The sequence below is a fragment of the Scomber scombrus genome, chromosome 4 (genome assembly GCF_963691925.1).
Source record: "Scomber scombrus chromosome 4, fScoSco1.1, whole genome shotgun sequence".
Taxonomy (NCBI): domain Eukaryota; kingdom Metazoa; phylum Chordata; class Actinopteri; order Scombriformes; family Scombridae; genus Scomber; species Scomber scombrus.
The window spans coordinates 16,028,276-16,052,390 of NC_084973.1; the positions used below are offsets into that span (position 1 = coordinate 16,028,276).

Sequence of the window (24,115 nt, forward strand, 5' to 3'; positions counted from 1 at the left end):
GGGTTAACCGGTTTATTTCTCCACAGGCATCTTATTCATGTGTGACTACTGGATAAAATCTCAGCTTCACAGTGTTTGACTCACATCATCATAATTTAGCAAAAGTATTTTAGGAACTTACACCACCACATAATAATCAATTAAGGCTGGTCCTACATTATTACCTAATTTTGGGGCCCTTGTCTTAAAGTCTAGTTTAGCAATATGCAGCATGACCACAATAGGCCTATAGACTAAAAGAAGTGCTTAATTAACTTAACACTCACTGGCAAATAAAAAGATCTGAGGTCAGGTAGTTTTCCAGCATGGCAGTGAGCAGTGAGCTCTGTTTAGTTCCTATTTAGGTCTTGGACATATAAGAAGCGTAGGGGCCCAACAACACATTTTGAGCACAAGAAGATCATTTCACTGATTTCTTTCACTGTTAAAACAATCCAAGAAAACACAAATTATGTACCATGTCATTCTTATGAAAGTCAAACATAGGCCTACTGTAAACATTATATTATTGCAATATAAATTGTATTTCCTGGTTTTGCTAAGCTCACTCCCAAATCCTGAAACATTGGTAAATCATTGACATAAGCCATTGACATTTATAATATGACCAAAACAGCTACAATAAAATTCAGTAAGATGCAACGCACTGTATACTTCAACTCACAGGCTACACAGATTAAGTGCTTTTATTCTGAAGATATCTATACTGGAAGTTGAATTCACGTCACGTTCTGTTGGCTTGCTGCAGTAGTAAAATTACGAAATGTTATGTGTTACGTATTCCGTTAATTGCCGCTTGAGTAATGCAAAAATCTATATTCCTAGACACTGTATTGTATAATATTGTTCCAAATAAAGTTTAAAATGTACAAAAGTACAACACGGTACACAAAAGTGTGTGTACTAGGAGTGAGGAATGATGGTTGATGTGTTGTTATTTCTCTAACAACTCATATTCGAGGACTATATGATCGGTTACTAGAGAAGACAGGGGGGTACTATTAGTGAAGCTTTAGGTAATGATTAGGCTATAGTTCACAATTTTCCGTAAATCGATCATACTGACCACTTTCTTCATTCATCATTCCTGATTAACTCTAATCCAAACACTGGCAGATCAGCGCAGTGACTACTAACTTACACATTGATAACTTTCCCCCCCCCTGCATTATCCAGCAATGATACAGCATAGGCTACGTAGTTGCCATACTTTATTATTACCTCACCATTACAAGACATGAATGTGCATAATCATGTCTAAGTGTTCTGAATATTATGAAATGCTTGTTGAGGGTCCCTGTCTGATTTTCCTCTAAGTTAATAGCCTAATTGCAAAAATATTAAGATAATGCCCCACTTCACTGTGTCTGAAAATACACTTCTGCGCCTTCCAGCCAGAAAGGCAGATGATGTAAAAACAGAAACAGCTACCGGTTCATACAAACACCACTGCAGCGCTGCTCTACACGTCATGCACACCAATGATTGGCCCACATGGTCGACCAATCATCGGAGTCTGCACATCATCACGTCACCTTTTCATTCAATAATAATTATACTCACAAACTTCCTTTTTGTAGTAGCGCTGCTGACTTGTGTACGACTTTAACTCACTGCAGTCCTTTAGACACTTAGACACAATTGTAACTTTGTAGTCAGTTGAATATTTGTTTAAATGTGGGTTTTTTTTGTTCCAAGATTGTCCCTAAAAGATCAGCTGCTTGCGAGTAAGGGAGTTAGGCTATTTGGAGAGTTGAAATCTGGATTCACTTAAAGGACAAAAAGTGTTTTTTGACCACAAAGCGTGTTAATGGGGTGAAAAACATATTACAAAAAAATCTCCATAAATCTATCGAAGCCCATTTCTGCCAATGTGATGGGAAAAAAAGCTCCCGTAGGTCGGTATGATGAGAAACTTTCTCAAAACGATGTATTATCTCAAAACAATTAGTATCTAAAAAAAAAAAGACTGGTACCTAAAAATGATGACTTAGTAAACTATGTCAAAATATTGAATATTTTGAGATACTAAGTCATTATTATGAGATACGAAGTCATTATTTTTAGATAGTTTTTCATTATATATATATTTTATCACATCGGTGGAATGTGTTTTCCTATAAATCTAATGATCAAATAAGGAAAAGGTTGTGTTTTTAAAAAATCCATGTCATGGCTTTATTTTTCTTGTTCTACTGAAAATGGACAATATGTAATCTATTATCTCTGTGTGTAGTGCGCAGTTTTGAACAGTAGATGGCGCCACTGTTCTTTCCTCTCAGTTTGGGGCCAAACCACATTATTCTCCTGCTTCCAGGTGCAGCATTGAGCCATGTTGAGCCCTTCCGCTCTCCGTACAGGAATGTGTAGACTGCATTACGTCAGTCAGTTATCCTGCCAGCCGCAAGAAAGCAGCTCCGTCCAGGAGGAGTTTTAGGTTACTTTTTTTCTGTGGAGAAGTGAAGGGATTTGTGTTTTCTTCCTGCCGTATTAAAAGAGTTGGGAATCCTGAGGAGACGACGGGAAGAAATTAAACATTGAAGCTGCTCTTCTCTTCACAGCCCTGCTGCTTCAGTATGAGAAGCCTTTAAAAAACAAAAAAAGACAAGGACCTGAATATCGACGACACACAGAAAGTAGATGGAGGAACCAGAAGGTGAGGAATATTTCAGGTTGTAACTTAATACTGATGAGAGGTTACGTTGTGTCCGAGTTCTTCTCGTTTTACACACTGAGTTTATACAATGCTGCAAGATAATTAAAAATAAGCTTTGTTTTATGTAACGTCGAACATACATGTCATTTACTAACTTCATCCTCAACTACTCAGTTTTATCAGCAGGATTTTTAAGTGCTACATAAGAGGACTGAAATGATGTTTCTTTCAGGTACAGATGAATGTTACTGTGCGGGCTGTGGAGGAAGAATTCAAGACTCGTTTCACATGAAAGTCCTGCAGGACACCTGGCACAATGCCTGCTTTCAGTAAGTTTATGATTTTATAAACGCCTCGCAGTTTACAGCCTGTGATAGCACTGTAGAGGGCACAGATTTGTCAGCCACCATGCGATAAGAGACGGCTTTGTTTACGGAGAAAGAAGTGAGGGAACAGTTTGCATTGATATGGATACAATTGGGTTTTTCTGTTGGTCAACATGTTGGCTTCCCCCTTTTTGGGTGTACTTACAAATGGTGGCCTTGTGGATAATCCCAGAGGCTTCTGTTTTGTAGCCTAAACATGGGCCTAGATCTGTTTTTCAACAATTCGCCACTGATTGTGCCTCTCCTACATGGTGTACAAAATGCACCATGTAGGAATTGAGTGCATTGTGCTGTGGTAGACGACAAACCTCTGCATGGGGATGATCCAGGCTCTTGAATTTAGATTGGTTGGTTAAAATTGTCTTCACATGCAGGGAGGACTTTGCTATCTGCCTCTGCTCTGAGGCTTAATGATTGCCACACTGGAGCTGATGTGAGCTTTCTGGTGTGCACAGGTCACTGTCCCGTTGGGAGATATCTACATGTGGGGCAGTGAACTTGTGGTTGGATGCCGACATACTGTACATGCTAGCATGATACAAGACTGAAGGGTCTTCCCTGTGACTAACAGTGACATTCACTGGTTCTCACCGTGAGATAAGATGGCTTTGATTTAGGGCTGCAATGATTAGTCAATTTACCGATTAGTTAACTATTAAATTAATTGCCAAATATTTTTGATAATCAATCCTTTTGAGTCATTTCTGTAGAAGAAAATGTCAAAATTCTCAAATTACAGCTTCTCTAATGTGATTTTTTTCTTTTTTTTTTCTTTTTTTCTTTAGTTTTCTTTAATTTAATTTAGTTGTTGGCTATTGGTCAGGACAAAACTAGACATTTGAGGACATCACCTTTGACTTTGAGAAATAATGATCAACATATTTAATCTTTTACGGACATTTTATGGACCAAACAACTAGATGCACCAATACTGATATCAGATATCGGTACTGAGCTAAATAGCTGGATCAAGTATCAGTGACAATGGGGTCAATCAGGTTTTAGATACCATTATGTTAATAAATAATTATGTATATATATATATATATATATATATATATATATATATATATAGTTTCACAGTTTTAGTTAGAAAACCAATGTTTAAGTCAAGCCTGATGTTGTCATAGTAGGCTGATCTGAGTCTCTTCCACTCAGTGAAGCATAGAGTTTACTAATTAAACACTGGCTTAACTGGATTGGCACTCAGTATCAGCTGATACCCAAAGCCTGGGTATCAGGATTGAAAAAGTTGGATTGGTGGATCTCTGAAAACAAATAATGGATTAATCAAGAAAATAATCATTAGTTGTAGCCCTACTCTGTTCAAAAACTGAAAACACTTATTGATCACACTGCGTCCAGTAGTTACTATGCCTAATTTGACACTGATTTTATAAAACAGAGGATGAAAAGGTGATCATCTGTGAATGTTGCTGAATTAAGTACAGCCGTTTCCTCAGAGGCCACACACTGCAGAGTGTATCTGCAGATCCTTTGATTTTCATGACTGGGCTTTGGCTCTGGAGGTCTTCTAGCATTTCCAAAAAGCTTCAGGAATAGAACAGATTTACTTCTGACTCTTGTCTATTTCTGACAACTGAAATAGCTTTCTGGGAAGTTTTGAGCCAGGATCTAACTGTGCTCCTGTCCTTACATAACCCAGGGCTTCACTCTTTCCAAACACTGGCTCCTCAATAACAAATTCAGCAACTTAAAAAAAAATCATCTTACAGGCATAGTTCATGACGCAAGAGTGTTAATCACTATTGATCCTCTCCCTCCCCTGTATTTTAATACTCCCTCACATTTTTTGGCATCCTCCTTACTAGCGTCATCATTTGTCTGATACGTCTTAAGTTACTCATTTTTATAAACTTGTTGATATTAGATATTTTGTGTGTGTGTGTGTGTGTGGGAAGCCAGACAGTAGTACTTTCACTTATCTAAATGGGCTGCCATTTGTCCGTCTCTGTCTGTCCAACTTCTGGGTTGAATAATGTATTTTTCATTACAAGGGTTGAGATATCACAGCCACTCCAATAATTTCACACACTAATCACCGCTCACATATTTGAGAGACAGTTATTTTGCTTAAGGAGGCAAATCTGCACTCTTAACAGGAAAGTGTCCAGCCAAAATAAAATGTCTTTGATGTGATACCTCCTGTGTTGCTCCTATTGTCTATTGTCCACATGTTGCCACTCTGCCCTCTGTGTACCTCCACCTTGTATAACATTCTTACAAGCTGACGTCATTCTTGTTCCAGTAAACCTGGCAGTGTTATTGAGGCCTATAGGTAACGGCATGCTCAATTGCTGTGTTCTGCATTCCTAGACAGCGATTCAGAGATGTGAGTCCACTGTCTCAGACACTGACTCCAGAAACCTTTGTTTTGCGATTGGGTTTTTTTTTTTCTTCCTTGATATTTCCAAGATACTCAAGTGGAAATTGTTTAGAGCTGCAGAAATAATCATCACATTGGGCCACACATGATAATACTGATGGAACTACATTTGTCCAAACGATATTCCTTCATTCTGTGTTTTGATAGTGGTGGTGGAGAGTGCTAACGTGTAAGTCCAAAACCTCCCATAAGTAGTGAGATCTGCTGACTGCAAAGGCCATAGCATATGATTAATATGATTCATCATTTTCATACTCCCCAAACCTTTCAGTGATCCCTTGTGGGAGCTCTCTTTATCATGGAAGAGACAACTCCCATCAGGATAGAAATGTTTCATCATAGGATAAAATCCATCACTCAGAACAACTTTGTATTGATTTCCATTGACCCTTCCCTCTAAGGGGACAAGTAGACCCAAACCATTTCAGCAAAATACCCCCCACAGCATAACAGAGCCACTGGTGCCATGTTTTCAACCACTTGATGAGAATAAGTTGAAGGATAACTTATCTGACTATATCACTTTTTTCCACCTCTCTGTAGACCAGTGCCACTGGTTTTTGTATCACTGAACTCTCCAATGTGCATTCATCTTTGTAATGAGGGGTTTATTCACTGCACCCTACTATAATGTCCCTCTCTATGTAATTGTCGGCGGCCTGTTCTCACTGACACAGTCTAATGACATCTTGCATTGACATTCTCAGTCACCTGAGGAAGAATTGCTCCTCTGTTTTTTCTTACATATCACACTAATGCACAAGCATCATGGTCATCAAATGTGAGCTGTCAACCACAACTTCCAATCCTATTTACTGATGTGTTTCCCATAGATCTAAGGGTCAGGGTTAGCGTTTTTATATACATGACACATGTATGATTGGATGTTAATTAATTGTACCATGCAGTGCACCTGTGCATCGGTTCTTGTCCACTCATTGTCAACTGTGGCAGATAAGCAACAGAGATATGCACTTATCCCTTATCCCCTGTATCTGTGAGCCCATGGCTGCAGAAAAGAAAGAATACATCTATAATAAACAATCAAATGGAGATTATTGCTAAACTATTGAATACATTTTGTTAGAATCAATATTTCTCTTTTAATGCTGCTTCCACTTTTTGAAGTTCAATTGAAGTTGAAGAAAAGTAATTTAATTAACTGTCTTAGTTTTCAAGTTTCAAGTAGTTTTTTAAATTTTTTTTTAAAGATTTTAATTGGGCTTTTACACAATTCAAATTCATGTACTCCTCTTGCAATGGCTTCTGGACTTCAGGGTGAGCAGGGGCCCTGTGCACTGGGTCAAGGATTTTCTAACTGACCGCCCACAAAGAGTCTGTGTCACTCTGTGATGAGGTTGTTTTTTATCACGGGGGGCCCCACAGGGCAGTGTTTTATGTCCAGCGCTATTCTCTGTGCACTCCAATGAAATGATACTGCACAACAGCAGTTTCAAGCTATTTAAATATGCTGACGACATGGCTTTAGTGAGCCTTTTTTCTAGGAAAATTATATTTCTTATTATATTACTCAGGTTTCCAAATTAGAACCGTGATGTAAGTCCAGGTCATTGTTAATTAAAGATGAAAAAACAAAGGAACTTATTCTAACCTAAACAGACCCACTCTGTTATGACCCGGCTCAGGAAGTCACAACAAAAAAGGAGACACACCATGTCCACTTTTAACAAAAGGGATTTATTTTAGCAAAGTAAATAACTTAAAGTCTCATCGAGGTTTTAACAATGTAGTTCACACCTTGTGGATGTCAGTATTATCAGTGGTGTAAGGTGTACATGAGTGTTCATTTTTTGTTGACATTGTCAAAAAGGTAATAATTCTACTTTATGTTTATTATTGAGATCATAATTGGTGGTGATGGTGCATTATATTGAATGGTGTTCCTAATATTTTGTCCACCCCATTAACATACATGAGGGGGGTAAAATATTAGGAACACTTGTCAGTTGTGTCAGGTTTGACATTCCTGCACTGGCCAAATGAATCGATACTGTGCATGCTCTATGGGCAGAGATTTAGAGCTAACTTCCGGTTAGCACTCTGCTAAGTTAAATTGGAATAAAATAATTTGATTGTGTGGCTCTTCCAGACTTTCTAAATGTAATTGGACAAATTAATTAAAGTCTGTGAAATGAATCTTTTCGGGGGGTTGTGTGAAACTTAAAACAATTTATCCACTGTTTTACAGCTGCAACTGTAGCAACGGAGGAGGCAATGGTGGAGCCAATGATGTAAGCAAGTGTCAACAGGGTTTTTGTTTACTCTCACTGCCAGAAGGGGGAAACAAAAGTCTAACACTCCAGCTTTAAAAACAAAAAGCATGAATTAGGAAACTGAAGGTTTTGGGGTCAGTCTTGACGTCTTGGAAAATTTGTATGTCAGCCTGATAGAGACCATCCTTGTTTTTAATATCGCTGTCTGGCATGAGAATTTGACTTTAGTAATAGGAACAAGCTGACCACAATTGTCAAGACAGCCGGGAAGATACCAGGCCGCCACAAAAGACATTAGTTAACCTTTGCAGCAAAGCTGTACACAGGAAAGCCCTGTCAATCATCATGCCAAAACACATCCCCTCCATCCTGAGTTTGAGTTGCTCCCTTCAGGGCGACGCTACAGAATACCCCTGTCAAAGAAAACCATGTACAAGGGTTTTTCCTCATCCCAAATTAAGATGGTCAGCAAACTATAGTACACTTAAATATGGGTGCGTAGGCTGTACACCATGAGTATGAATGCACTGATGTTGTACTATTGAGAGGTCTGTTCTGTTAATGTGATGTTTTTGTTTTGCGAACATGTTCATGTTTATATTTTCCTTGGTGAGAGCAAGGACAATTTTCCTGCCTTGGCTGGACCATAAAGTTATATCTATTCTATTCTAGTTTAGATGCTAGATTTGATGCTTTTTTCTTTGTCATATGTGATAATCTTAAAGTTTTTGAACATTAAGTCCATTAAAACAAGCTATTTCAATACTTCACTTTGGGCTCTAGAAAGTCATAGTGGATATTTTTACTACTTTTTTACATTAATATTGACAAAACTATTAATTGAGAAATTAATTGACAAATTAAATTGACAAATCAAATACAAAAAATCATAAGAATCAATCAGTGAAATCAGTAATGAAAATTAAATAAAAATCAGTTGATTGAAATCAAAGGTATCTTTTAGCATGTGATCCAAGCCTAATTAGATTTACAGCACAGACTGTTCCTGTGATGTGAATGAAAAAAATAGTGCTGTCATTTCTTGGAGAAAGGTTGCTATGGAGAGCAGTAGGAGCACAACAGTCACACACCCTGAGATAAGGAGCCAGGAAAAGCGAAACACTCCCTGCGAAGGTCTTAAAGGCCGCTTGCGAAGGTCCTTCTCTTACTGTCTTTACTCTGTATTCCAACAAAGGAATGTGGATTTAAGGAAATTAGTAATGTTTGTTTTGTAGTGTTTGTGCAGGCAGAATTATTGCATTGTTCACTGAAGAACCACCTGAGATTGGTGTGCCCGCCCCCCATTCACCAGCATGGATAGAAGGAAGTAAGGTGTTTTTATAAGCTCCCTGTCTACCTAATCTTGATATATTATAGGGCCATAATGAACATTAATTTTAGTTAATCATCTGGTTTTGACTTGGAATTATTTCTCTTAAAAACAAGGCAGAGAAGGTGGAGGGTTTTGTTTTCCCTGCTGCACCTGGACAGATACTGAGTGTCAGACATACCAGTTGTAATAGTTGTAATATAACTTTCCACAAGTCTCTTCCTTGTGCGTACCTTTTATCTACTGGGACAAAATGAGTGCACTGGTTTTACCAGCCAACAGTGATACTGACATATCTACTCTACCCGGAGCAATACTTGATTTTTATGACCGATACCAAGGTTGGTATTTGACATTAAAAAAAAAATCAGATAATAGTATATTGTCAGATGTGCGACTTTAACATAAATATACACTTTTCTGCTAAATTCCATATTAAAGAATTGTGACTGATATGAGTAGATATTTTACGGTAAAAAATAGACTTGTGGACAAACTGTGTAATAGTGACACTGTTTCTAAATTCCTGTAATGCTTGGCATTATTAGCTGACATAAATGCCTATGCTGACATAATTGTGATTACATGAGATCTCGGTTGTGATATATGTAAAATTTGAAAATGATTAAAATTAGCAGGCTACTGTTAAAATGGTTTCATCAACATAAATTAGTATGTTGTGTATCCAGACTATGTGACAGTTATCACACAAACGTTCATCAGTTTTTTCTCCAAAGCAGCACAGCCACCTAAGTTACTATCTGTAACTTGACAAACTTTCAGCTCCACTTCCCCTCATCATGTCCCTGCATGAAGAATCAGGCTGTATTCATTATTATACTGACCGTTTGTTCATTCTAGATATTTCCTGTGTTCATCTCAAAAGAACATTTCCCTGTTTTCCTGCATTATTTGACATAAAGACATTAACATGGAGGCCACTTGATGTGTAAGACTGAAACGTTGCCTCTGCCTCAGTGTTTCCTCTGCTCTCTGCTTTTCTCTCCGCAATAGAGACATCAAACATGCACTCTTCTCTCTATAAAACTTTCTTAAGTAATGCCAGAAAACTTCAAAATATCTGGAATCTGAGCCAAAGTCAATAAGCCTGGATCAACTATACCTGCAATGCAGAGAGCAACATGATGCATGGGGCTAAAGGCTGCTGGCAGTAGTGGACTGAAAAGAATAAAAATGCACAAAAAACACATTCAGAATAATAATTCTGACTTTCATCTTGCATACAAATTGTTGTGTAAGAGTTTGATTTGATATTCTTAATATCATCACAGATAATCAAGTGGGCAAAAATAGCAACATCATGAGCAGAGCTCTAACTGTCATGGTAGGTAGGATCTAACCTTGAATAAGAAGAAATGGCTGCTAATTGGGAAAACCATAAAAGTGTTAGTAAAAGTTTTATTGTTGTTGTACATCCTGAAAGCAACCTGTGTATTTTATCAAAACACCTTGTTTATTTCTATTTTTAATTTCGGAGTTCAAGAGAAATTTTTCATGTTAATAGTTTAAATTACAAATCAGACAGCGAAGCGATGGCATTCATTGTGATGCATTTCTCTGCACTCCACCTGAACTCTTTGTCAGTGTCCTTGCTCAAATTACTCAGAAACTAAGGTGAAAACAAAAAGGCAGATAAACTGTCTGAATGCAGCAACATCCCAAAAAAACAGGACATGCAGACATTTCAGTAACTTAATCTCTGACAGTGATTCATCCTTGATTGTATTTTGGCAGTCGAACCTGCTGCCACCGTTTTGCATAACCAGTGGAGCTTGTTCAAGGAACGTTCATAGCCTGCAGGTGCTTCCCAGTCTGCTGACAGCTTCAGCATTCCTCACTCTGAACATTTTGTCCCAAAGTCTGTGGCCATAAAAAATCCCCTTAATTTGCCAATTATCTTTTCAGGTGACAGCTTGGATCAATCAACTTGTGGTTTAACATTATGGAAAACTACAATAATAAGGAATTTATTATTTCCAACTCCTTTTTCTTTCTCTTTTCTTTTTAAACTGTTTGTAGATTTCTCTGTAATTACAGTTGACCAAAGAGAAGGATGGGGAGCAAGAATAGGACACTTTGTGACTAACGTCCTTGACTTAGCTCAGGATATTATATGGTTTGCAACTTTGTTTGCATCTTTGACCGCAAGGTTAACAAGGTGCTTTGTTATTACTTACACTTACACAGATAAGAAAATGCACAGTGAGAACATTATTAAGTATAAGCAATAGATGCACAACAAACAACCCCTGTTGGTTCCAATGACCTGAAAACTTTGCCCTCATAGAGTTTCTCTTTTTTTTCTTAAGCCTATTTTTAACAGGAGCCTATAGTCTGTTGACAAAGTGTTGCTCCAGTTCTCCCTTAAACAACTGGAGACTATTAAGGTGCTGGAAATTGACAAAGTATTTGGCACCCTTTGGTGGTGGTATGCCATGAAGAGGGCAAGGCTTGCCAGATTATCCTTCCTCAAAAGTGGAATTACTCTTTGTGCTGCCTCTTCTTCTCCTTTATAATACGTTCTATAACACAGCACAAGTAATGGCAAACAGGCAAGACCAAGCACATTTCAGGCAGGGAGGTATTTACTGCGTTAAACTCACAGAAAAAGTACATAAGTGTGTCATTGTCGGGAACATGCCCCCAGCTAATGTTAAAAATATATGAGTGATGGTGTGGAACTCTCTTTTTTATTACTTAACACCATTTACTGGTATGTAATGTATGTAATGTGAGTTATTTGTAAGTTGTTTTTGGGTTTGCTGAGGAAAAATGTTATCGTGTTAACCTGAGACAGGAGGGAGTCACAAAGTGCCTGTTATTGTGTGAGAGAGCAGCTGAATCAGTGCTTTATGAGCATCTTTCAGACATCATCCACATACCTTTGAATTATCAACAGATTTTATGCCAGGCCTCTGGGTCTCTGCCATATTATCTTGAAGGTGATATACTTTGCATCTGAAAAAAGCCCCTAATCTCTTCCTCCTCCTGTCTTCCGTTCCTTTGTTATCTACAAATGTTACCAAGACGTTTTATGTGCTCTTAGGTGCTCTGTGTGCTGTGACCACCTGACCAACTGGTACTATGAGAAGGACAGCAAGCTGTACTGTCGCAAACACTACTGGGAGAAGTTTGGAGAGCTCTGTCATGGTTGCTCTCTGCTCATGACTGGACCTGCTATGGTAAGTCTGCTGCACTTATGATTTAACACTCTAAACCCTTTGTGTCAGTAGTAGTTTGTAAGTAACTTTGAACCAGAGGAAAAAACCCCACCAAGTAACCTGATGCTATGTCACAAAATGATTTCCTTCTGAACCAAAATCTCCCTAGCTTCACTCATATTGTAAGATTTAAGGGCTCTGGAGAAGCTTTCTATTGGGGGTGGAGAAAATCCTTATGATGTCATCAGGGTTGTCTATTAGCTTGGGTTTGGAGGCTACACATTTCTCATGAAGTTTGAAAGATGTTGTTATTTGCGGGCATTAATTAACAAAAGATGCTATCTAGTTGCATAATGGGAAGTGTAGTACTATCAAGAATTTTTGAAGGGTTTGCCCATACTAGGTCTAGGACTAAAAGTCAGAATATCTTTGCATCTGCTGCTTCCAAATTTATAGTAGCACTAATGCTAACATTGTTAGCTGACCTTTGGTGTTTGCCCTGGGGCCACTGCGAGGTCAAACTTTAATTACACTTTTCGTTTCACCAGTGTTTATTACATTTCCTGGTGTTGAATGAGTGTTACAGCATGGCCATGGACCATAGGACTTGTTCTTTTTACTGTTGGCTGCTGTTTTGTCAATGCTATGCTTGAGTCTAACACTGTCTCAAGACTGTTTCTACATGTGATTGCCAGGCTTTCAAACTGTGCCTTGCCACGATCATATAACAGCAATTGCCAACAACCCCCCCCCTACTTAAATAATACCAGAATGCCCACAGAGCGTGTCAATGCTCTCTGTGTTTCGGTCTCTCCCACCCGCTGGAGATTAATACTAACACGCATTAAAAGGCAGGGGTGCTGTTTTTGCGGCGATTACATTTACAGATGAGTGTACTTTACACAGACTGCTGCTGAACATTGCTGATTGAGCCCTCAGCCTCACTTGTGAATTAGTTTTCCCCCTTGAGGCCCCATTCTGTTGCTTCTGTACAGAAGTTCTCCACAGTTCACTTCCCCAAGTACACTGAGGATCTAGTGGGAACAGTCTAGAAAATAAGAAGTTTTTGGAGCCACATCATGTCCAGTCTATTGTGGTGTGGTGGCTGTGTATGTATTACTCACAGTCTAATACTCACATTATGATCTGCACTGGTATGTTCACAGAGATTAAGTATCCTCTCGTTTAGGTCCGTTGTGCACACTCTGAGAAGAAAGAACTCTCACCTGCGGATGATTTGTCTGGCAAACTGCTCCACTATTGTAATTTTTTGGTCCAAGTGTTTCCTTGGGGCCACAAGGCCAGTCGGAATAGTGTGCACCCCGTACACACCTCCATCATCACAAGCATACACAGAAGTGGTCGGCCAACATGATGGTGGTTTTTACTAGCCCAGGTATGCCCAGTTCAGGCTGCGTGCAGCAAGAAATGGCAGCACACAGCCTTGTTTGTATTGTTGAGGGAGCACTCATGTCACACTGCAGGCTGGTTTGCCAGGAACACAGCACGGCTGCCGTAGTGTTTTGGTCATCTCGTGTCTGGGCCAGAACAGCCTGCACACGGCTCTCACCTCTGATGTGACATGTAAACACAGAGGTGGCCGAGCCAAAATGGTGGCAGCTAGCTGTGCTAACAGTGCCATTGCTGACAGCTCAGTTTTCCAGTGGCTGTCCCACGATCCTGTCAGGAAGGCCATATTGTTTGCCAGTGAAAAGGGCAACTGTTACTCTGTCCCTTTCGGACAGGAGCAATGGCACACCTTGGCCTGGCTAGAAGGAGATGGAGGGGAGGAAGCAGACCCTGACTGCATCCTCAATGGGGGGACCCCCTCGTTCCTCTCTCAGCCCTCAACGGTAGAATACAGCCCATAAGCCATTGCCATAGGCCTAGTGGTCAGTGGAGAGGCCCACTCACACTGTGCGTAAAAGAAGATGGGTGGCATCTTGGGGATGACAGCACAAGGACTAGGCATCCTGTGTGGCTGAATAAGGAGGCCTGCAGTGAAATCAGAGTTTTTGCCAGCGACTGGGAAAGCAGCTCGGTCTCCATCCTCCCAGCTGCAGAGTCGAGCAAACCAGGCAGGTCATCCAGAGGATAACAGTAGGTTGGTGGCACATCATCATCCTTGAAGAGGGATGCAGAATCTTCCCCTTCAGAGACTGGACAGTCATCCTCCCTGTCATAGCTGGCCCAAGACTTGGACCGGGCCATCATATCCACCACCGTTTGAGCTGGGTTAGCATAGAGGGAATCAACAGACTCTGTGAAATGCAGCCGCCGCTGAGAGACAGGGAGCACAGGAGTTGGCCTCAATCTGGCGCTACCAACCTAGGTAAAGGAATTACAGAACCCATGGGAGTCCATCAGCACCATATGTGAGGTGCAGGATAAACTAGTTGCTATTCAATGTGATGATGTAGCTAGTTCTTCTGCGATACAGAATGGTGGACAAAGTTGGCAGGGGAATACATTTTCAAGGTGGGCTAGTAGAAAAAGGAGAATAGCAGTGAGAGTGCTGAAACTTTACAGGAGAGGGTGCTTCATGGTAGTTGGAAGTTTTTTACTCAGGTGCCCAGCTGGGGCCTTGTAAGCATAAACCCATAGCAAAACCCAATAAAGGGTACGGTACGTATGACATAGAACAAGAGAAATCAAAACTGTCACCAGATAAAGTGGTATGTTGAATTCATTCCAAATATCCATCCATTAATTTAGTATCTACAAGCTGAAACATAAGATTCAGGTGGCAGCAGCTCTTGGTGGGGTCGTTTTGCCTCCACTTGTCTAACATGGAACCAAACTGAAGTTTTTCTTTTTGCCACCAAGCAACACACATAATGGACTCTTCTATTTAGTATTGGCATCCTGCTTCATCAGCCAGAGTGTTTTTGGCAGAGCTGAACTGGCACTGCATCCCCTTAGCCAGAAAGAGAGTCATTGTGGTCCATCAGCAGAGGAGGATCATGCAGAGCTGCTACTGCTTGTCAAGCATTCAAGTCCAGAACATTGTTGTGTTTGTCCTGTTTTTAATGACTTAGTTTATTTATTGATTGGAGATGCATTTTTTTTGTTGGTGTGCTTGAAGGCACTGTTTTTTTGACAAGTATTTCATCTATTTTTCTCATTTATCTGCTAGTTAGACATTTTTAGCTTCTCCAAAATTAGCTCTACCTAATAGTCATCAGCTCTGATCTTATTTTGCCAAGGTTGTACGGCTCTGTCTAGCTGTTGAAGCCTGAGGCAGGTCATGACTGTAGTCGATGTTGGTGGTGGTGCTGTTCTTGGCAATGAAGCAAGAAGTTACAGACAGACTCGTGAGATGTCCCAATGATTTGGCTGACATCACTCTAATCTCTTTGTAGCAGCAGGGAATCCTTTCCCAGCACTGACTCAGAGCTGTGGCCAGTGTGGGAAAAAGGTCTGATTGAAACTACATTAAGTTTGTACATTCATTGAGTTTTTTTATTCCTAACATAATGTTATGGCATCCTCTATTTAATGAAAGGCTTTTTTGATGTTGTTGAATATTTTCTAACATGAAAGAAAATTAAAAAAACAAACATCAACAAGTTTTTCCTGCCTCAATTTGTTCACATCACACCTCTAGCTCTAGCTCTAACTGCAGGTTCAAGTTTTCCACTGAGCCACCTGATATGAAGCTTAAACAATTTTATTTGATAATTAAACATGAAAGCAACATTTTTTGTGCTGAAGTATGTGATGATCATTCCTTGATGTTGAATGGGGCGGACACATGATCTCATCTCGCATGAGAGCGAGAGGAGAAAAAAGCCAGGTGAAATGGGGGTGTGTAACATGTATTGCAGAAAGGGAAATCAGTCAGGCAGTGTTAATGAGAGAGAGAGAGAGAGAGAGAGAGAAAGCACATGAGAGTTTGTGAACTGGTTTCAGAGGGATGAAAGTCAGCCAGACGAGTGGCTCAGACCTGCAGTCGGTGGTGACATCATAGCAGATTCCAGACAGGCTGGGAGTGAAGCAGGTGTTATGACTGTGTCACGACTCACAGTAGGAGAGGAACAGAAAGCAACACGCACTAAGCAGACCACACTCCTCTCTGACGAGCAGAGCACAGCAGAACAAGACAGCAGTCTCGTCGCCAGCGGATTACTTCTTTGTGGTTTGAGTCGCATGGATGTTTTGAAGATCAATTGGTTTGTATGTGTTTCCAGGTGGCCGGAGAACACAAGTATCACCCTGAGTGCTTTGTGTGTCTGAGATGCAAGGTGGTGATTGAGGACACAGATACCTACGCTTTAGTCGAGCGATCAAAACTCTACTGGTAAGTCACTTGCACAAGACTGTTTTCAATATTGACACTGTTAGCTAGGAAGACATGCAGCAGACAGTAACTTAACAAGTAACAGACAAGCACATGTCCACACACGTAATGATTGACTCCCTCTTTTGTCGTTCGCAGTGGAAAGTGCTACAAGCAGGTGGTCCTTACGCCCATGTTGGAAAAACGTTCACACGACTCAGTCCTAGACTCCCTGCCCCACACAGTCACCCTCATCTCGATGCCTTCTGCAGCTAACGGCAAGAGAGGCTTCTCTGTGTCAGTGCTGAGGGACGTCAGTGGTTCAGCAAGTGTTCAAGTTAAAGAGTAAGTGGCACCTGATGATCAGCGATAACCTTAGTGCATGTCTCTTTCTTCTGTGAGGACAGTATTAGTAATACCTGAGGTAAGATTGATTATAGGTTTGTTAAATAACAGGGTATGTGTGTGCGTGTATATGTGTGCTACTGCAGGAAAAGTCATGCCTCTCAGTCTTGGGTTTCTGGCTGATTGGCAGGCCCATTTATTAGAGCACATCTTTAACCTACTGTCTTGAAATCAGCATATTCCTCCTATAGTGCTAATGCTAACATATACATGTTGGTATTGTGTTGCTACCAGGGTCAGAGGGATGCTTATTAGTCCAGAGGTGCGGAATGCCATCCATGTTGGGGACAGGATCCTGGAGATTAATGGCCTTCCAGTGGGGACTTTGATGGAAGAAGAGGTGGGTTTATCCTTCATGAACGCTTCTGAGACTCATGGAGTGATAATGTTATGTAAAATTCTTCAAGTTAAGCAAGTTCAGCTAATAAGTGCCCTCATTAAGGGAGAGTCCATTCCTTGAGTGCAATTTGCAAAACTATTTTCTTATTAAACAATAACTACACATGTGATTTTTGGCATTCCTCACATTCCTCAATCATTTATACATTCTTGTGCTGGGAGAGGACGGTATGTGGAAAGACTGCTGCACTTAAAAGCTCATTCCCACAACCTCACTCTCACACTATTACATGCGTTCCAGTTAAGTCATGATTCACTGCTTTGATTTTTTTCTATTGTTATGTTTGTAAGTTCCCACCTATCCTGTTCTCCCAATAACGCATTCCAGTATAACGTCCCATTTTAATGGTTGATTACTGTTCTACACTACAGATGCTTCACTCATGTTAAGTAGAATCATTTGTAGTATAGAGAAAACCAGATCATTGCCTGACTTTTTTTGAGCTGTTCTTCATTTTTAAATCCCTAACTCTTGTTGGGTTTTTTTAGGTGGACGATCTGATTCACCGCACAAGCCAAACACTGCAGCTGCTTATAGAATATGACCCAATCAGGCAGCGATTGGACCGGCTCAGGCTGGGATCACCCAGGAACCATCTGGGAGTCCCAGCAACCTCCCGCATGCGCCTGTCCTCGCCTAATGCAGTCGTGGAGCGAACCGATGTGGTTGATGACGGCACTCTGAAAAGGAGGTCTTTAAGGTTTGTTCAAGCTCTCTGAACAGCCAAAAATATATACAGTTTATAATCTGTAATAGGTTTGTAGGTGTTTATAGTTTTTGTAATTTAAATTGACCATATTCTCTATTTCAGGCGCAGTAACAGCATATGTAAGTCCCCGGGGCCAAATTCTCCCAAAGAACAGCCTTTTATCATACGAGACATTGGGCGCTCTGAATCTTTGAGATCCTCCAGTAGCTGCTCTCATCGTATCTTCAGACCATGTGACCTCATCCATGGCGAGATCTTGGGAAAAGGCTTCTTTGGACAAGCTATCAAGGTCTGCCTTGAACTTCTATCAATGCCTTACTTTACCCTAAACCGGGATTGCTCTTTTTGTGCAATGGTGTTACAGTAAGACATCTGTTGCTTTTGTCATGCTCACAGGTGACTCATAAAGCCACAGGAGAGGTGATGGTGATGAAGGAGTTGATCCGCTGTGATGAGGAGACCCAGAAAACTTTCCTCAAGGAGGTAGGTAATCTGCAGCAGGAGGCCTGCACTTCCTCACAGACAAAACAGAGTCTTCTGGCTCTGCATAGTGCTGTGATCTATTAAACTCACAACTGAAAGCACACCACATGTTCCAACAATTACCTCTTTGTACCTTAATATATTGAGGTTTCCGTTTCAGTCTTATGGGAAAACATTATGATGATTATTGTATTCTCATGGATTAAATGTCACCTATATGAAACTGATTAGTGATGATCTGTTTGCAGTTATAAGAGTGGCCCTTTCTCTTACTCTACCTGTATTTCTTCCCAATGTAGGTCAAAGTAATGCGGAGCCTTGATCATCCCCACGTTTTGAAGTTCATTGGTGTGCTATACAAGGACAAGAGGCTCAATTTGATAACTGAATTTATCGAGGGAGGCACCCTGAAGGATTTCATCAGAGACATGGTGAGTTAAACTAGTTTATTCACTTAACCCTTTTCCTTTCCTCTTCCACACAAGAGCACAAAAAGCCCTAAGTGACTACAGAGAGACTCAGGGCTGTGTGGGAGGGGACTGACCTGAAGTAAACTCTGCACTGATAGAGGGCTCTTGGCTCTATAGTGGCTGGCTGGCTGGCTGGCATGTCAACAGGCCAAGACATGGAATGAGAAAAGTTGTAGAAAGTGTTACCAGGTGAAATTTATAGAGCCCCCCTCCCCCACAGCTGACTATTTATAAAGGGAAGCACACAGCTCAGCCCACCGGCCCAATGAATAGAGGGAGTGTTTTCTTATCCTCTAATGATAATGATGAAATTATTTATAAAGGTTTAGTTCTGTTCACTGTATTCACCCCTCATTATGGCATCTGAGAGAGCTTCTCTTCATTTCTCCCTTTTTGTTTTGTTTTTTTATTCTGGGTTAACAGGATCCGTTTCCATGGGAGCAAAGGGTGAGCTTTGCAAAGAGCATCGCCTCTGGCATGGTGAGTTGGCCTCTTGCAAAGACATTACTATTAGTTAAATCTATATGTATGTAAATGTTCCGTAGAGTGCTGTGCATTTAAAGACACAGTGCAACATTTTTGGTTGTGTCGCAGAGATGGGATGAGCCCTCTAAAATCTAAAAATAATTGTACAAATCACTGCCATACAAAATAACCAAAACCTTAGTCACAGCTGGCGTAAAGTGAGCCACAATTTTCTCTTGTAGAGTGGTAAAATCCAAGATGATGTCACTGTGTAGAGTGCTGTAAAGTTTTACTATATACAAGGGGATTTTCTTATTAATTATGTGGGAATTTTCTGTGTTTCAGGCCTACCTTCATTCAATGAGCATCATACACAGAGACCTCAACTCTCACAATTGCCTGGTGAAACTGGTTAGTGACATGGCATTTTACCAACCATTACACATGCATCATAAAAATTTGAACAATAAGGATTATGAGGAGTTTCATGAGCTGAGTAAAAGTTGGCATGCTTTCAATTATGAGTAAAAACAGTTCCCTGTTGCCTTTATGAACAAGAATTGTAAAATGTCTAGTTTACTGCAAACTCACGACAATACTGTGTTATATAATCAGATTGTGATAGAGCACCCAAGACCATTTAACTTATTAATGATTCCTTGACATGCTGAAGCATTTATTCTTCTTCCATTGTTAACTGCAAACCATACTATTTTTAAACAGACCACCTTTGCTCAGTTATATTTGTAAAGAGGGTTTTTTGTTTTGTTTTGTTTTTTATTTTAAATGAAGTTCAGTGAACCATTAAGTGTCGTCTTTTAACAGGACAACACTGTGGTCGTAGCTGACTTTGGACTGTCACGACTCATCGTAGAAGACAAAGTTAAACCTCCACCTGAAAAAACGTGCACTAAGAAGAGGGTGTTCAGACGTATTGACCGAAAGAAGCGGTATACCGTCGTTGGAAACCCGTATTGGATGGCTCCAGAGATGCTAAATGGTGAGCAGGAGGAACAGATTGAATTGCGAGGTTGATTTAAAGGGGACCTATTATGCTAATTTCCAGCTGTATATTTGTATTCTGGGATTCCACTAGAGTAGTTTTGCGTGATTCACAGTTCAAAAAACTCCTCGGTTATCTTATATCTCGATGCACCTGCTGCTTCTTATTAAAAGCTTTTAAGTGAAAAAATAACATGAATAGTACAAGCAGAAACAGCTACAGTGATGATAATGTTTGAAGAAGAGCTGCAGACGACCAGCACACCTCCAACAGGTAAACTATTAATTTCACTTTGCCCTACTATGCAATGAAAAAAAACTCAGTGTGCCAACTTGACTCAAGTCATGGCATGTCATGGCTTGTCATGACTACCCCTAAAACAATGGAAAAATGCCATGATGTTAGCGGAGTGGAACACTGAACTTGCACGCTGTGTGTGGAGCAGATGACCATGATGTCGGATTTGGCTGAAAGTAGAAAAAAACATTGGAAACTGAGTGTTTCAGTCTGAAGGGTGGGTGCTTTTGCTTACAGGGATTACTTCTGCATAAGTTCATTTATTTTGACACTGGCCACATTTAATGAACATCCAACATTGTAACATTATATATGACCGAAAATAAGGAAGATCATAATAGGTTCCCTTTAAGTCCAGTATGGTCAATGAGTGCATTTACTTAATCCTTTACTTGATAATTTTTCAGGTAAACGCTATGATGAGAAGGTGGACATTTTCTCCTTTGGAATTGTTCTTTGCGAGGTAAGAACTCATTATCTGCTTTGATTTTCGAACAAAATAGCTCATGTAATGGAAGTTTCCATAAATGCACCAATACTTGTTGACAAAACAAAAAGCATGTTCATTTCAAGTATTTATAGATCTAATATGCAATGGTATACTCAAGAAAATGCTAGTGCTGACACTGTGATATTTGTGTCTCTGTGTCACTATTGATTAGTGACCCTAACCTCCTCTGTCTTGTGATCCAGATCATAGGGAAAGTCTACGCAGACCCAGAGTGCCTCCCCCGGACTTTGGACTTTGGCCTGAATGTGGGCAAGTTTGTGGAGAAATTCCTCCCCGAAGACTGTCCACCAGCTTTCTTTCCACTGGCTGTGGCCTGCTGTGACCTCACACCTGACAACCGGTGAGCACTTGTTGTTATTGTTATTGTAACGGTTAATGGCTTGCACTTTATACACTCACACTTATACTTTGTACATAATGACGAAACACATTTTTGTAGAGTTGCTTACTGGATTACTAAATTTTGACCTGACAAGGAAAAAAGTGTGCACACAGTCAGAAGAAATGTAGAGGAAACTGTAAAGAAATATAAAGGAGGGATGGTGTTTATCACTCACTGAAAGGGCCACATGAGAAATGTCCGCACCTTCACCTTGAGAACCAGTATCCAGCCAGGTATTTTAAGTGGAGTCTTTAGAAGCAGTGGAGGGAAAAACGACTTTCAGATGTCATCTCTACATAGGGACACGCCTCCACTGCCAGATTTGTTCCTCATGTTTTCTTTCAACCTTGTCAGTCTGGTTTTAAACTCAATAACCTCTGTGTGCCTTCCCTCCACCCTGCTCCCTCCTCCTCCATCAGTCCACCTTTCCAGAAGCTGGAGGACTGTTTTGAAGCTCTGTCCCTCAACCAGGAGCTGGGGATCCCCCTACCAGCGGAACTGGATTTGCTGCATCAGAGTCTGAGTCAACTTCACTGGCCTAAAGACGGCTCCCCATCCCAGAGTACAGATCAACCATCAACCCCAACAACAGCCTCTCCAGATTGTTCCAGCATGACAGACAATAGCACCTAGGACCAGTCTCTCTTTTTTGATACGTTCGAGACCCCTCTGAACTGCTGCAATAATATCATGGATGAGAAAAAGAGGAAAACTGAACCCGAGCCATATTAGAAACTGGATAACCTGAGGTAGCTGGACCAATCTGTGTGAGACCTTTATTTTAGTGCCAGTGAGCTGCAATGTGAGTGGAAGACACATTTCAAGAAAACAGGTGTTAGTTTATTATTTTTTTTACCCTACTCAACACAGGCAGGGTTGTACTAATGTTAACTGTGTATAAAGACAATATGCAACTTTTGCGGTTTTGTTCCTGACAGAGGCGAAGCATCCTTTATTTGATGGAAGAGCTTTTGTCCACATTTGATGAGTCCCCATGTGACAGCAGTTTTGGTTTTCTGGCTCAGAAGTTGTTGTTCTGCTAAGTGTGGAATGCACAGAACAGTCCTTGTCCAGCAGAGGACTCACTTCACTGCAGCAGGAAAGAAAACAGCTCGACAGTGTGATTGACACGTCCGAGTAGACATAGGGCAGGGCTTGATGAAAACAGGTGTGACCTGAGAAAGCCGTGGCAGCATATCACACACTGACCCCGAATAGTTTCATCACTATGAGATTTGGCACAAGATGGTGAAAAGATGTTTTGATTTTATAGTCTTAAGCACCACTGAGCCAATGTCTGATGAGATGGTTACAAGCATGGTTCTCTGCTTTGTGGCCAAATGATTTAATTCCTTTCTCACATGTTGAATTAACATTATTCTGATTTTTTTCACATTTGCTTAACTGACACTTAGTTCAAAGTTTGTATCATAAGACACCTGGTGCTTGTAGGCAGAAGCCCTTTTTGAAAATGTTGCAGTTTAAAGCCACTATAATCATGCAAGAGTTGACCATAAAAACATTGCTTCGTACAGAAGAACTGGATTTATTTGGGTTTTTTTTTCTTATAAATTGTATATAATTATGTATATATTATGCCTTTACTAGAATGTCATTTTCTAATGGGAACCGTAGATCTGTAGATTTTTTAGACATTTCGTTAACGATGGACGTTTTGCCTTTTTAGCAGCATCATGCAAGGTACTGACGACCCACTGTAACCACTATTATTTATATCTCTAGTGTTTCTTAAATAAACTTTCTGAATATTGCCTTATCTTTGTTCTTCCATTTTTTGTTGCTAATAATGAGCTGCACAGACAAAAAGACTGAAATCACTGAAATGATCAATGAACAATTAGGCAGATAATATAAGCACCTATATTTCAACTATCGATTAATCATTTATTTGGTAAATAAAAATTCCAAACATTAGCTGGTTAGTTACACAATTGCAAAAATTCTTACTTTTTATTTGTTATGACATTCTGTAAATGTAATACTTTTTTATTTTTTACTTTTGATCAGACTAAAACAACTTTTAAGACCTCACTTTTTGGAGTAAAAGAAATAGTCTACATGGCATATTGTCAAGTTGGCAGTTTTGATAATTAATACTCTCAGCCTTATAACTTTGAGTGTTATCAATAAGTGTGTTTAGTAACAAAGTCACTGGTTCATATCCAATTCAAAATAATGAGAAAAATCTAAATAGCCACTAACAAAGTGTTTGTTGTTGATCACTGAATCACATTCAGGGATCCAAACTTCCTTGTAATGGTGTGATTTTTCTTCTTCATTTGTCAAAGTCAAAATATTTATACATGCCTCTTCAAATCTCTTCTTCCCACTTGTAGTTTCTTTTCTCCTGTTTATGCAAATAATAGTGACCTCTTTTAGAAGTGAAATTAAAGTCCTGTTTTTAAGAATTGCCAACAGAGGGAGCTGGTGCGAAAAGTTCTTACCATGCACAAACCTTGAATAACCAGACACTTGGTTATGTCTGTATAAACATA

At 40.0% G+C, this 24,115-nt stretch overlaps 1 protein-coding gene across 1 annotated transcript; it reads left to right on the forward strand.

Moving 5' to 3' along the window:
* Nucleotides 1-2,410: 2,410 nt before the first annotated feature.
* On the forward strand, nucleotides 2,411-23,371 carry limk2 (LIM domain kinase 2). Its single transcript, XM_062417953.1, has 16 exons — nucleotides 2,411-2,656; nucleotides 2,889-2,985; nucleotides 12,081-12,216; nucleotides 16,386-16,495; nucleotides 16,634-16,819; nucleotides 17,114-17,219; nucleotides 17,768-17,979; nucleotides 18,091-18,277; nucleotides 18,385-18,471; nucleotides 18,771-18,902; nucleotides 19,365-19,421; nucleotides 19,752-19,817; nucleotides 20,232-20,406; nucleotides 21,114-21,169; nucleotides 21,400-21,557; nucleotides 22,019-23,371. The coding sequence occupies exons 1-16, from the start codon at nucleotides 2,641-2,643 to the stop codon at nucleotides 22,230-22,232; spliced, it is 1,995 nt and encodes a 664-aa protein (XP_062273937.1). The 5' UTR covers nucleotides 2,411-2,640; the 3' UTR covers nucleotides 22,233-23,371.
* Nucleotides 23,372-24,115: the final 744 nt, after the last annotated feature.